The sequence below is a fragment of the Scylla paramamosain genome, chromosome 49, assembly GCF_035594125.1.
Source record: "Scylla paramamosain isolate STU-SP2022 chromosome 49, ASM3559412v1, whole genome shotgun sequence".
In the NCBI taxonomy this organism is placed as follows: domain Eukaryota; kingdom Metazoa; phylum Arthropoda; class Malacostraca; order Decapoda; family Portunidae; genus Scylla; species Scylla paramamosain.
The window spans coordinates 2,615,105-2,629,248 of record NC_087199.1 but is presented as its reverse complement, the minus strand read 5'-3'; the positions used below and the strand labels follow the sequence as shown (position 1 = coordinate 2,629,248).

Sequence of the window (14,144 nt, the reverse complement as noted above, 5' to 3'; positions counted from 1 at the left end):
AGATGCTTTAGGTGTAAAGAGTGGGACTTCCCTATCCAGCAATGTTGTCACTTCAACCCCACCAGGCCTACACTACCTCATATGTTGGATGCGTAGTATTAAGATTCATGTTGTAATGTCTGTGTGGGGCAAGGCTGTACAGTGCTGTGAGTGTCTGTGTGGTGTGGGGCAAGGCTGTACAGTGCTGTGAGTGTCTGTGTGGTGTGAGACAAGGCTGTACAGTGCTGTGAGTGTCCATTCTCTCTCTCTCTCTCTCTCTCTCTCTCTCTCTCTCTCTCTCTCTCTCTCTCTCTCTCTCTCTCTCTCTCTCTCTCTCTCTCTCTCTCTCTCTCTCTCTCTCTCTCTCTCTCTCTCTCTCTCTCTCTCTCTCTCTCTCTCTCTCTCTCTCTCTCTCTCTCTCTCTCTCTCTCTCTCTCTCTCTTTTCCCTCCCTAAATTTTCCTGTCAAAGCGTGCCCAGAGGAGGAGAAGGATTGACAGATGTGATACCTTTCTCTCTCTCTCTCTTTCTCTCTCTCTCTCTCTCTCTCTCTCTCTCTCTCTCTCTCTCTCTCTCTCTCTCTCTCTCTCTCTCTCTCTCTCTCTCTCTCTCTCTCTCTCTCTCTCTCTCTCTCTCTCTCTCTCTCTCTCTCTCTCTCTTCCAAGCATATCTTTTCCTATTCCTTCCTCTACCTCCTTTCTTTCATTCTTTTTCTGTCTCCTCTTGTTTTCTCACTTCTCCCAAGCATATCTTCCTTCCTTCCTCCCTTCCTTTCTTACTCTTATTTATCTCTGAAACTCTGTGCATCTTACATTTACCTTTTATTTCTTTCTGTAACCTTCCCTCTCTTCTCCTCCTCCCCCCACAGGTTGAGAAGAGGGCACTGGAGGTGTGGGGGTCAGAAGAGGCACTGGAGGAGGAACTGCAGAGGAAGGAGGAACAGAAGCAGAAGAACAAACTCAAGAAGTACAACAAGAAAATGAAAGGTTGGTATTGTGTTGTGTTGTGTGTGTGTGTGTTGTGTGTGTGTGTGTGTGTGTGTGTGTGTGTGTGTGTGTGTGTGTGTGTGTGTGTGTGTGTGTGTGTGTGTGTGTGTGTGTGTGTGTGTGTGTGTGTGTGTATGCCTAGCCCTCATCCCCTCCACCTCCTCCCCTCCAGAGCTGCGGATGAGTGTGCGCAGCAGCCTGTACACACGAGCCAGCAAGACGCACACACACACGTATGGCGAGGAGGTGTACATGCCTGACGAGGACGAGTATATGCGTACATGTGACTCTTGTGGCCACTCCTACACCTATGACAAGATGTAGTGTGTGTGTGTGTGTGTGTGTGTGTGTGTGTGTGTGTGTGTGTGTGTGTGTGTGTGTGAGAGTGAGAGCAAAATAATGTATGAGTAAAAAAAGAGAGATGGTTCATGACAGAATCTCAGGTTTTAGAGAGAGAGGGAGAGAGAGAGAGAGAGTTCACAATTCATAATCTCAGGTATTTTCACAAACACTCATGAAAACTGTATCATCATTATTTTTTACATCTGTCTTGTTACAGTGCACTGCCAGAATACACCAGTAGTAGTAGCAGTAGGAGTAGAAGGGGTATGTGGGGAGGGGGAGGAGGTACAAGGAAGAGACAAATAGTTTTTCTATTTGCAATTATTTCTTAATTCTTTCTCATTTAGGTTAGGTTACAGTAGAACCATTTAGCACTGAGTGTTTAGGTGTGGCTCCCCTGTGGATTGGTCTCCTCTCTGCCCTGCCAGGTGTGCAGGTGTGGTCATGAGTCATGTCCTGCTCTGTTGCCATGAATTGTGACCAGTTCAGGTTGGAAGGCTTGAACAGCAGTGTGTTGTGAGATGAGTGTGAGGTGCCTGCGAGGGGAGGGACTTGAGCTGGTTGTCATTCACGACAAGAAAGCACAACACAACTTGTGGTCGCACCTGACATGATCCAGGAACACCCACACCTGCAAGTGCAGGTCTTCCTGCAGCCTTTTTGTAATAAGAGATATGCCTTTATATTTTTCGCCATAAGTTTTTCTGAGTACCATGCAGCACAGGAGAACGTGAGGCAGGTGTGGGAGTGAGGAAGGGGAAGTGTTCATTGTAATGGTGACCAGAGGGAGTAGCCTGGGTGACTTGCCTCTGCCTGGCCTTGGCACCATTGCACAGCACTGTGTTGTCATGGTACACACATCACAGTCTTTGCCGTTGTCCCCAAAAAAACAAACATTCATAATATTTTCTCAGCATTAACCCTTTCACTGCTAATTTGGGTCATCTTTCTTTAATCCTTAACCACTTTGAGATATCTCTTCTAGTTGTGTAGCCATCCACAAACATCTTGCTGGCTAGAAGCTGCAAAATCTTTACTTTTTATTCCCTTTCATTCTTGTAGATGCTTATATAGGTTTCATATTTTGCTTTCAGTGTTGTAAATTGTTACATATGACAGTGACAGTTAAAAAAGAAATGCATGTTCAGATTCCTGTGAAGGCAGTAAACAGTTAACACATCACACTGAGGGAACACACACAAATGCCTAAACACTCACTATAAAATGGATTTACTAGTAGCAGGTTAGGTTAGTAGTAGTAGTAGGAGGAGGAGGAGGAGGAGGAGGGAGTGGAGGAAGAGTCAACCAGTTTGTCCATTTGTAACCATTACTAACCTCTCAGTCTGTTTCCTCTTCCTCTTATCCTCTAAACTCCTTCATTTCTTCCTCCTCCTTTTGCTCTTCTCTTTCTCTAAGCCTCTTCATTCCCTCCTCCTCTTCCTCCTCTCTCCAAACTCCTTCATTTCCTCCTCCTCCTTTCTTTCTCTAAACTCCATTTTTTTCCTCTCTCTTCCTCCTAAACATGCACTAAACTTAATTACCTTCTCTTCTATCTTTGTATTCCTTCTCCTTTCTTAATTTTCTCCTCTTCTCTTTGTTCTTGTCTTCCTAATTTTCTTCATCCTCCTCCTCCACCCTTTCATCACCTTCCTTTTCTTTTCCTTATTCTTCACTCATTTGTGTTTTATCTTCTTTTTGAATATATGCATTCTCTCTCTCTCTCTCTCACACACACACACAATCAATTCCTTTAACACAAATATACAATCTCTTTTTATTACACAATTTTTTTTACCTACAATCTGTTATATTTGAAAAAGTGTGTGTGTGTGTGTGTGTGTGATGCCTCTCTAATACCCTCATAGTGGGGGTTTTTTCTCTCTCTCTAATTCATATGTAGAGAGAGAGAGAGAATTAAAGAAAATAGTCATTAACACCATACATTTTCTTTCCAATACTCTCTCTCTCTCTCTCTCACACACACACACACACACACACACACACACACACACACACACACACACACACACACTCACTCAAAGGGACAAAAGAAACACACACAACAAAACTGACCTTTTTAATTATTAGGAATGGATCATACATCATCATCATCATCATCATCATTGCTTTGCTTTGTCTGTTCTCTGCTGCTTACTCTTAACTATTATTCTCTTCCTTTGTCACTTGTGGTAGAAAATGGATGTTTGTGTGTGTGTGTGTTTGGATGCTGTGTCAGTGTGTGTTTGTGACCTGTGAGAGAGAGAGAGAGAGAGAGAGAGAGAGAGAGAGAGAGAGAGAGAGAGAGAGAGAGAGAGAGAGAGAGAGAGAGAGAGAGAGAGAGAGATGCAGTGTTTTGTGTGGTGAGTGAGAGAGGGAGTGTGGTTTTAGTGTGTTATTGTGTGGTGAGTGACTGTGAGTTTGTAAACATACTGTGGTGTGATGAGAGAGAGAGAGAGAGAGAGAGAGAGAGAGAGAGAGAGAGAGAGAGAGAGAGAGAGAGAGAGAGAGAGAGAGAGAGAGAGCATCCAACTAAAATAACCTAACTTTGCAACACTAAGAAATCAAACACACAAATACTCGTGAAATTATTAAAAACACACGTACATAATTAACACACACACACACACACACACACACACACACACACACACACAGACCCTGCATACACATACAAACACACACAAGAGTTGCAAGTAATATAAAATTGTAAGAAACAAGACCATACACACACACACACACACACATTTTCTTTCACATACACAAACTATCTTGTGTATGTATTAGAGAGAGAGAGAGAGGGGGAGGGGGGATATGGGTGTGTGAAATTCCTCTCTAACTCGCTCAATATTTTGTAGGGCGCCTCTCTTTCACTCTCTCTCTTTCTCTCTATCTCTCTGTGTAGGTAGTGGTGATGGTTGTAGTCTCTCTCTCTCTGTAGGTGGTGGTGGTGGTGGTGGTCTCTCCCTCTCTCCCTCTCTCTCTTTATCTTCTGTTTGCTTGAACTTTCTCTCACTCGTCTGCCTCTCCATCCTCTGTGGAAAGATAGAGAGAGATTAGTTACCAAGCTTGCATGTACTACTAATACTACACATAATTCTTACTACTATTTCTGCTATTACAACTATTACACCTCTGAACTATTACTATTATTACCACTACACCCTCCAGAACTTGTACTATTACTTCTACAACCCTCAAAACTATTATTACTACTAAACCCCTTACAATACTGCCTTTTTACTACTACTAAAATGATCCTTCACAAAAATACTACTACTATTGCTGCTGCTAATATGCTCCTTCATAATACTAAAACTACTACTACTACTACTACTACTACTACTACTGCTGCTACTACTCACCTTGTCCCTCCTCCTCCTCCTCCTCTTCCTCCTCATCATCCTCAGGCCCTTCTTCCTCCACCTCCTCAATCTCCTCCTCCACCACCACCACATTGTCATCCACCTCTTCCTCCTCCAGCTCCTCCTCCTCCTCCTCCCCTTCACCGTTCTCCACCTCAATGTCGGGGACCAGGAAATACTGGAGAGGGTTCGGCCACATGTCGTCCTTAATCACCTGTGGGAGAGAGAGAGAGTAGAATGGTTATATGATGTTAGGTAAGAGTGTGAGAGGGACAGATTAATGGGTTAGGTTAATTAGTTAGGAGATGAGAGAGAGAGAGAGAGAGAGAGAGAGAGAGAGAGAGAGAGAGAGAGAGAGAGAGAGAGAGAGAGAGAGAGAGAGAGAGAGAGAGAGAGAGAGAGAGAGATGGAGCGATACATTGTTAGGTTAGGTTAATGACTGTGTGTGTGTGTGTGTGTGTGTGTGTGTGTGTGTGTGTGAGAGAGAGAGAGAGAGAGAGAGAGAGAGAGAGAGAGAGAGAGAGAGAGAGAGAGAGAGAGAGAGAGAGAGAGAGAGAGAGAGAGAGAGAGAGAGAGAGAGAGAGAGAGAGAGAGAGAGAGAGAGAGACCAGATACATAAATTAATTACAAGTCATATCTTCCCGGTGAGAGATACCTAACTACCAACAAAGAAGTGAAATGTTAGAATTGATGCATAATAATAATGATAATAATAATTATATAATAATAATTTTTTTATGTAAACATTTTATTTTAATTAAACGATAATTTTTAAAGTTATATAAATTATTTTAAAAAAAATTTCAGTAATAAATAAACATTCCTTTTTGTAAGTGTGTGTTTTATTGTAGAGAGAGAGAGAGAGAGAGAGAGAGAGAGAGAGAGAGAGAGAGAGAGAGAGAGAGAGAGAGAGAGAGAGAGAGAGAGAGAGAGGACAAGCAGGAATAAAGAAACAAACAAACAAGCAAAGAAAAAGAAAAAGACAGAAAGGAAGAGAAATGAGCAAGAAAGAAAAACAAACAAACCACAAAACAAAGTGACAGACATACTGTGTGACCCAACATGACCTCACCTCGGCAATCTCGTCAGCAGAGGGGTCACCGTGGTCACAGAACCAGGAGAAGAATGACCTCAGCTCCAGGGGTCTCTTGCGTGCCCCGGCAGTCCCCCGCTCCCCCCACCCGGCTGCTGCTGCTGCTGCTGCTGTGTGCGCTGACGAAACCTGTGCAGTAGATTGTGTCCGTCCTTCCACTTGATGTCTGTCGAGTGTGAGGCGGGGTCCCCTGGGAGAGGCATGGGAGTGTGTGAGTGAGAAGGCTGGGTGGTGTGTTTAAGGGGACTGGAAGGTTTGACTAGGATGTTTTGGGGGTTCTCAAGGGTGTTTTTGGTTATTTAAGAGTACTCTGGGGTATTTGGAGGTGTTTTGGGAGATTGGGAGAGGCTAGGGGATGTTAGGAAGACTGGAAAAATATGGGAAGGACTGGGAGAGGTGTGGAAGAAGCTAGGAAGGCTGGGAGAGGCTGGAGGTGCTGAGAAACCTTGGAGAATATTTTGGTGGTATGGGAGACTGGAAAAAAGTTGAGAAGCTGGGTGTTTGGATGTCCCCTGGGAGAGGCACAGGTATGAAAGGAGGCTGGAAGAGTGTTTTGTGGACTGCAAGAGGTATGGGAGGATGTTAGGAAGGATGGAATAGGTGTGAGAGTGGCTGGGAGAGGCTGCAAGGATGGTCTTTGGCTGTGGATATCCGAGAAAGACAGACAAAGTATAATAGACTGTTTGTGCTCAGTGGGTAAATGATGCAAGAATCTTTACTACTACTACTACTACTACTACTACTACTACTACCACCACCACCAATCAACATATAATGGGGTCAACCTTAAAAAGTTAATTTAAAAAAAGGGATAAGAAACTGATTCACAGACAGTGTGGTGGGTGACTGGAATAGCCTCAGTGGTCAGGCTGTTAGTGGTGAGTCAACAGGGAGCTTTGCAAGACTAGACAAGTGTATGGATGGGGAGGACAAGTGGAAACAGGCAGGTGTGTTGTATACAGGGACTGCCACGTGTAGGCCTGATGGCTTCCTGCACCAACCCTTGTGTTCTTAGTACTACAACAACAACTACTATAACTACCACCACCACCAGCACTACACACACCTGTGGAGCCAAGGTGGAACTCTTTTGTCAGCACCTCATTATCAAAGTACGGATTCTCATCGAAGAAAAATTTGATTCTGGAAAACAAATCAGGACATTAGAGAGACCGGGATACTGGGAGGGCAGAGGAAGACTTGAGGACTGACACAAACACGAGTATATTAAATCTTATAAACTTGCACACACAAAAGGAAAAGGAAAAAAGTACATGGTATTTATTTATTTTTTAATCTGCAGACTTCAACAATCCTTCTCTTCCTCTCACTCTCTATCCTCTCTATGCACACTCTGCCTCTCATTCAACCATCCCTTTCTCCATCACACACACACACACTGTCTCTCATTTTCTCTCCTTCACCACACACACCTTACCTCTCTCTTTCTTCCTAAAACACCTTTCCCCCTCACACTCTCAAATGCTCTTTTTTCTCTCTGGTTCCCTGATATATCCTCTCAACTATTCATTCATTCTTTTTCCTTCCCTTCCCTTCTACTCATTCATTTCCACTTCTACTCCTTCCCTTCCCTTCTACTCATTCATTTCCAGTCTCCATCACCCACACACTTTTCCTCTCTCTCTCTTTCTCCCTCTCCTGTATTACTTTTTATCATCCTCCTTCCTTCACACTCCCTACTCATTCATTCATTCTTCCCTCACAAACACACACACACACACACCTTGCCTCTCCCTTTTCTGTATTCCTTTATCATCACTCCTTCCCCTCTCCTTCAGTCTCCCTCACCCACACGCCTCACCTGTATCCAGACTTGATGTCATCGAATTCCTCCACGTCCAGCTTGCTGAGGTAGTGCAGACACTCCTCCTCCTCCTCCTCCAGGATGGCAGAGATTTGAGGGTGATTCACAAACTGAGGCTGTGTTAAGGAAGCAACCAATGTGTGTGTGTCTGGTTAGTGCTGTGTGCTGTGCTGTGAAGCTCCCAGGGTGTAGCACGGTGCACCACAACACTTGTATATAGACAGACAGGTACACTGATACTACTACTACTACTACTACTACTACTACTACTACTACTACTGCTGCTGCTGCTGGTGCTACTACTACTACTACTACTACTACTACTACTGTCCTTCACCAGGGGCTGATGGGGCTAAGAATCTAGTTGAAGTGATATGAGTTTTTAAGGGAGTTTTAACACTTCTAGAGACAGACCAACATTTCTACATTATTTACTGGAGAAACTCTTACAAAAGGCTCCAGTTGTAGCTATATCAGTTTTTAAGGGTTTTTATGGTTATAGTGACAAATTAACAACATTTTTCCATTATAAATACGTTTTTAAAAGGATCTTGTTGAAGCTATATAGTTTTTAGGGTGTTTTAAGCTCTAGTGACAGATTAACACTTCAACCTTGCTAATGATCTCTGTGGTGCTGGAATACTGGTGGTGAGAGAGCAGTGTTTCTAAGCACAGCCTGCATAAGACAAGACCCTGACCAGTGGCACCATAACAGAGGAACACAGTGTGCCGTGGTGCTGGCCGGCTGGCTCAACAGGTACTGTGTGGTAAGGACTGCCATGCCTGCTGCTCCCCACAGTGTGACATCTGTAGGCAGGTTTGCAGGAGATGGTTTTTGGTATCTGTTGGATTGGCAGAGATGAAGCTAATGCCTAGAGTGGGTTGGCCTTATCTTGCCATCATGCTGAGGATTGTTTTGTTTTGTTTGTAGTACAGCCACCCACTGTCAGGCACAGCTTCACTTTTCCATGCATTGCTGCCGGCCACATGTTAAAAAAGAAGCAGCAATCAGAGGCAGCCTACACACGGTGGGTTGGCCTTATCTTGCCATCATGCTGAGGATTGTTGAGTGAGGGTGCTTGTTTTGTTTGTAGTACAGCCGCCCACTGTCAGGCACAGCTTCACTTTTTCCACGCATTGCTGTCGGCCACATAAAAAAAGCAGCAGCAACCAGAGGCAGCCTACACAAGCTCATCCCTTTTTCCTTTATCTTTTTTTTATTACTTGATAAATAAAATGTTTATAGCCATGCACACACTGTTTTTCCTGGCTTGAACAAAGCTGTGGGGGCTCTGGGGTGTTCTTAAGGGGAGCACTAATGCACCACAGTTTCCTTGTCCATGAGTGCGTCTGTCACCCGACCCTCTCTACACGGGTTCTTAAGTGTTTGTACATTATGAACAGGAGAAACAGTCCTTTAAAAGACTCAAGTTGTAGTGACACAGGCTTTCAAGGGTGTTTTTATGCTTCTGGTGACATTAACATTTCTACATTATGAACAGCAGAAACACTTTTAAAAGGTTCTACTTGATGACAGGTTTTTAAGGTGCTTTATGGTTCAAGTGACATCAACATTTCTATACTATCAACTTGAGAAACATTGATAACCAGACTTATCATTTCTGTGGCCTTGGGAAACACTGGTGGTGAGTTTCTAGTATGTGTTTTATACAATGATGTTTTCAAAATGCAGTACTGCCAGGCACAACAACAAAGTCATGCATCATTATGGTCTGTGGTTTTTTTAATACTATTGAGAGAGAGAGAGAGAGAGAGAGAGAGAGAGAGAGAGAGAGAGAGAGAGAGAGAGAGAGAGAGAGAGAGAGAGAGAGAGAGAGAGAGAGAGAGAGAGAGAGAGAGAGAGAGAGAGAGAGAGAGAGAGAGAGAGAGAGAGAGAGAGATAAACTGCCTTTACTTATACAGCTAACCTAATGACTGATCTTAATGAACCTATCCTAACCTTATCTAACTTAATCTAACCTACTCAAGAGAGAGAGAAACTGTTTATTTACTTATGCAACTAGCAACTAACCTAACAACTGATCTCCTTAACTAACCTAACCTACTCTAGCCTATCCTAACCATGGTCTTCTTAACCTAACCTAACCACTGATCTTAACCTATGGTAACTCTATGATCATTACTACCACTACTGTTGCCACTGTTACATAACACTAACAAACATCACAATTATTACTATGAAAAGGACAAAAAGGTTCGTTCTGGATGACACACACAGACCATACACCCGGCACTGGCCCAGAGAGAAACAAAAGCTGCTAACAAACGAGAACTGAAGCAAACTCATTAATTAAAAGGTCATCAAGTGTTTGGAAGCATCACGTATAAAATGTACAGACTGCAGATTTAAAATGATTTGAGGTCAGTACAGTGAGTGGCCTCAATGGGAAGGTCATTCCAACACTTGCAATGATACAAACATCTTGCAAACTGATTAGCTGTAGTATTACCAACAGAAAATGGATGATTGTCTAGAAATGATTCATACGTAGTTCACCTGACATGAGGACAGGAAGCAGGCACGCCACCACACAGAGGATGAGTAACATTATGGAATATCTTGTACAAAAGTGACAAACTATAAACTTGCCTACGTTTCTCTGAATTCACTAAATAAAAATATGAGGGAGGAAGAGACAGATACTAAGAGCACAACCTCATCATTTCAAGTGAGACTGCTGCTGACGACCACACGGCACATAACATTCAAAACGTGCTACAATAAAAGCACAAGATTTTATCAAGGCGTCACGATTACCAAGTGCCCTGAAACACTTATGGGCGAGTCCAGTTACTGTGCAATGGACGCTGCAACGGATCACAAATGTTTATCAGAAGTGAGCTTATCACCAATGGTTACTCCTGGTAGGTTGAGGGAGCAAGGTACCTCCACACAAGTCCCTCACAATGACAGTGGTGGGTGAGGAGGAGGAAATGTTCAGGGTGTGCTGACAGTCACTGAGTGTTTTGCTGAGGTTTACTTTTGTTCTCCAGTCAACACACCATCACTGGATTCTAAGATCTATATTTAATGAATTGGCCACAGCAGCACAATCTTCAGGTGCATTAACGCCAGCATGCAGTGTGATATTGCCAGCATAAGAGACAATGTTGTTTTGAAGCTCACTCCACATATCAGCTGTGAACAAAATAAGTAACAGAGGACACAGGACACTACCCTCAGGAACTCCAGATAAAACTGCTTGAAATCCACTAAAATTCCCATCAACTGAAGCACGTTGCTCTCGGTTAGATAAAAATTCCTTAAAGATATTAAAAACAGAACCACCAACAGTCATTAACAGCAGCTTGTACAGCAAAGCCTCATGGTTCACTAAATCAATGGCAGAGCTGAAATCAAGAGAGACAACCCTGGATTATACTCAGTTACCTAAAGATGACTGCAAGTTGTGGATTAATACAAGTGAGGCACCACAAGCACCAAAACCCTTCCTGAATCCAGACTGTGTTGCTGCCACAGTATTTTTTAAGTTGACAGATTTATAAAGCCTTCTGGCAATTAACTTTTTACAAACTTTTGACAGGATCATTGTAATAGATATTGGTATATAATCTAAGGGAAATTGTGTTGGTGAGCTGCCCTCAGGAACACAGGTAACATTCACAGTCCTCTGGGAATCTACCAGATGCCAGAAGACTCCTAAATGCCCTAGCCAGTTTATGAGCAAGTTGGTTGGATAACTTTTCCAGAAACAGTGGAACATTGCATTTGGACTAGACCCTTGGAATGAATTAAGATAATTTAAGTAATATTCGATGTCAGAGGAATTAAAAGCAAGATATGTAAACTCTGGGTGTGGAAAACATGTGGAGAGAAGATCGAGTTCCTGGACACTGTTTCCTCTAGAATACTGATGGAAAAACTTGAGCCTTAACAGATGGACCGCAAGTAACCATTCCATCGTCCACTCAAATACGAGGCAGCAAAGAATCCACTCCAAAAAGGAAAATTTAAAGAGAGGACCACCACTTGTGAGGCCGAGATGCTGCTGACAAGACTTCACGGATGTGGTTACTGTACTCAGAAAGTGCAGCACCACAAACTGAACGAGCACATTTAAGCCTGGAGTAGTTTTCCCATAAAGGTTGGGATCTGTTACCTGACCAGAGGTGACAGGCATTTTGTTGATGATGGTGTGCATTCATACATTCATCATTGAACCATGCCTTGTCTGAGTCTGTTCCTGGTGGTTTTAGTAGCACCTCCACAGTTAATAATGCTTGTAAGTGTACTGTTCAATTCATCAGTGGCATTTGAAATTTTAAATACCCACCAAACATTATCAAAGGTAGCAAATGACACACCAGGCCAGTCGATCTGCAACTTCACGTACACCTTACAAGCAATATGGATACTTGGTGCCTTCAAATTTTGTTCCAAGCTATACGTGACTTCTGAATGGTCTGAGCTGCCTACAGGTGGTCTGACTGCCGAGACACCCACACCAGGTGCATCAGGTAAGAGAGAGCCCAGACCATTTCCAAGCAGATGTGGCGGTTTACTGACGAGCATGATAAATTAGTGAAGTTTAATGCTGTAACACCTCGGCCACCAGCTGCACTGACACTTCACCCACTCCCGGCAATGAGCATTCAGGTTGCCGACACAAGTGAAGCCAGACTCGCAATCACTCTTGAAGTCCCTTGTGGATGACAGAAGACAACCACAACAGTTGCTGACACTTACAATCACACTCTTGAAGTCCCTCGTAGATATAAAAAGAACCACAAGTCACCAACACAAATGGAGCCAGACTCACAATCACTCTTGAAGTCCCTCGTAGACAAGACAAACACAACAGTTGCCGACACAAATGGAGCCAGACTTACAATCACACTCTTGAGGTCCCTCGTAGAAGACAGAAGACAACCACAAACCCATCACCTCACTACCACAACCAAAATTTCAACCAAACACTGCGCAACCTAACCTAACAAACACAACAATTAAGCGAAGTAAATAACACACAATACACTAAACATATAAAAGTGCGGGAATCTTGACCTGACGCAGGGGAGCCAAACCAGCAGCGTGTGGGCGAGTCAGGCAGCAGTGGGGTGGAGCTCATCAACACCAGGTAGAGGCACTTTAGATACAAGTCTCGGAACAGAATAATAACAAGGTCTGGAGAAGCAAGCTGGAAATGAATGAAGTTAAAAATCGAGTTTCTTATGTAACGGTAGACAAATCAACACTTAATTAAAAAAAAAACACAAATCTCAACTGCGAACCTAAAAACTCATTAAACCAACCGTGAAATTTCTGCTGCCCCTCAAAAATTCAGCGGTGCGTGACTCTGCCCACGACCCGCGCTGTGCTCCACGACTGATGACCCATGTGACTGTACAGCACTGGAGACACTACCAGGTCAAGACAGGTCAAGAACTGAGGGGGGGTCATTGAGGAGAGGGAATGGAAGTAATGAGAATGGAACCTAGCCAATCCTTACCTGTGACCTTTGACCTGTGACCTGTGACCTATCCTTAAAGAAAAATGCATGAGAAGTGGATGAATTAAATATGGCTGGCACACTCTGATCCACTCTTACTGGTTCAGCCCACCATCATAGTCTGGCTGCTACTACTACTACTACTACTACTACTACAATCTATTACAACAAATATTATAGTCAACTTAACTACTACTACTACTACTACTACTACCACCACCACCACCACCAATACTACTAGTACCACTATTACTACTACTACTATCAACGCTATTACAACAAACATTATAGTCAACCTAACTGCTACTACCACCACCACTACTACTACTACTACTACTACTACTACCATGAACAAACAACAAACACTAGTCAAGCTAACCCATCACCAACAACTACTACTATTACTACTACCACTACTATTACAGCCTAACCTAACCTAGCTACCACCATCACTACCACAACCACAATTTCAACCAAACACTGCGCAACCTAACCTAACAAACACAAGTAAGTAAATAACACACAAACGCACACACAAACACATACAGCCACCCAAACACACACACGCACGCACATCAAAACACCACACAATATAAATGCCCCGAACACACACACACACACGCATACATACACACGCACACGCACTCTCTCTCTCTCTCTCTCTCTCTCTCCCTCACCCCCCCCTCCTCCTATACCCTGGAAAAGGATACCGCAGTGACCCAGAAGTTTGGAATCCTCTGAATGATGCTGCTGCGCTTCTCAAAGTTCGGTTTTCTGAGCTTATTGTATTTCTGTTCAACTTTCAAGATTTCTTCACTAGCTTTCTCATTTAATTGGTCTATCTCATTCTGGCAGGCGTCAATTTCCTCCAGTGCCCGCTGTGTCTCTGGGTCGTACTCCCGCCCCTCACTCCCCTCATTGCCGGGAACTGCCTCTAATTTCTTCATTTTAGCCGGGGAAGCTCCTGTTTCGGACATATTTTCCTGTGCCGGGGAGTAACTTCGCGCACAACCGCCTCCTAAAACCGCTCGGGCAGCACTGGTAAACAAAACACGGCTCTTCCTAA

The 14,144-nt window shown here is 43.6% G+C and overlaps 2 protein-coding genes across 2 annotated transcripts in view; one reads left to right on the top strand and one right to left on the bottom strand.

Annotated features, from left to right (window-relative positions):
• LOC135095393 (DNA repair protein complementing XP-A cells homolog) overlaps positions 1 to 3,828 on the top strand; it is a 21,268-nt gene extending 17,440 nt beyond the window's left edge. Inside the window, exons 6-7 of the mRNA XM_063996191.1 lie at positions 847 to 964; positions 1,137 to 3,828. Of these exons, the coding sequence (XP_063852261.1) occupies positions 847 to 964; positions 1,137 to 1,288 (270 nt within the window). The 3' untranslated portion in view covers positions 1,289 to 3,828. The remainder of the gene's footprint in view (positions 1 to 846; positions 965 to 1,136) is intronic.
• On the bottom strand, positions 3,747 to 14,144 carry LOC135095395 (protein SET-like). The gene is given in 7 exon segments (XM_063996197.1): positions 3,747 to 4,338; positions 4,669 to 4,882; positions 5,741 to 5,838; positions 5,841 to 5,951; positions 6,828 to 6,904; positions 7,584 to 7,696; positions 13,789 to 14,144. Coding segments are annotated over 7 exon segments (903 nt in total). The 5' UTR covers positions 14,056 to 14,144; the 3' UTR covers positions 3,747 to 4,315.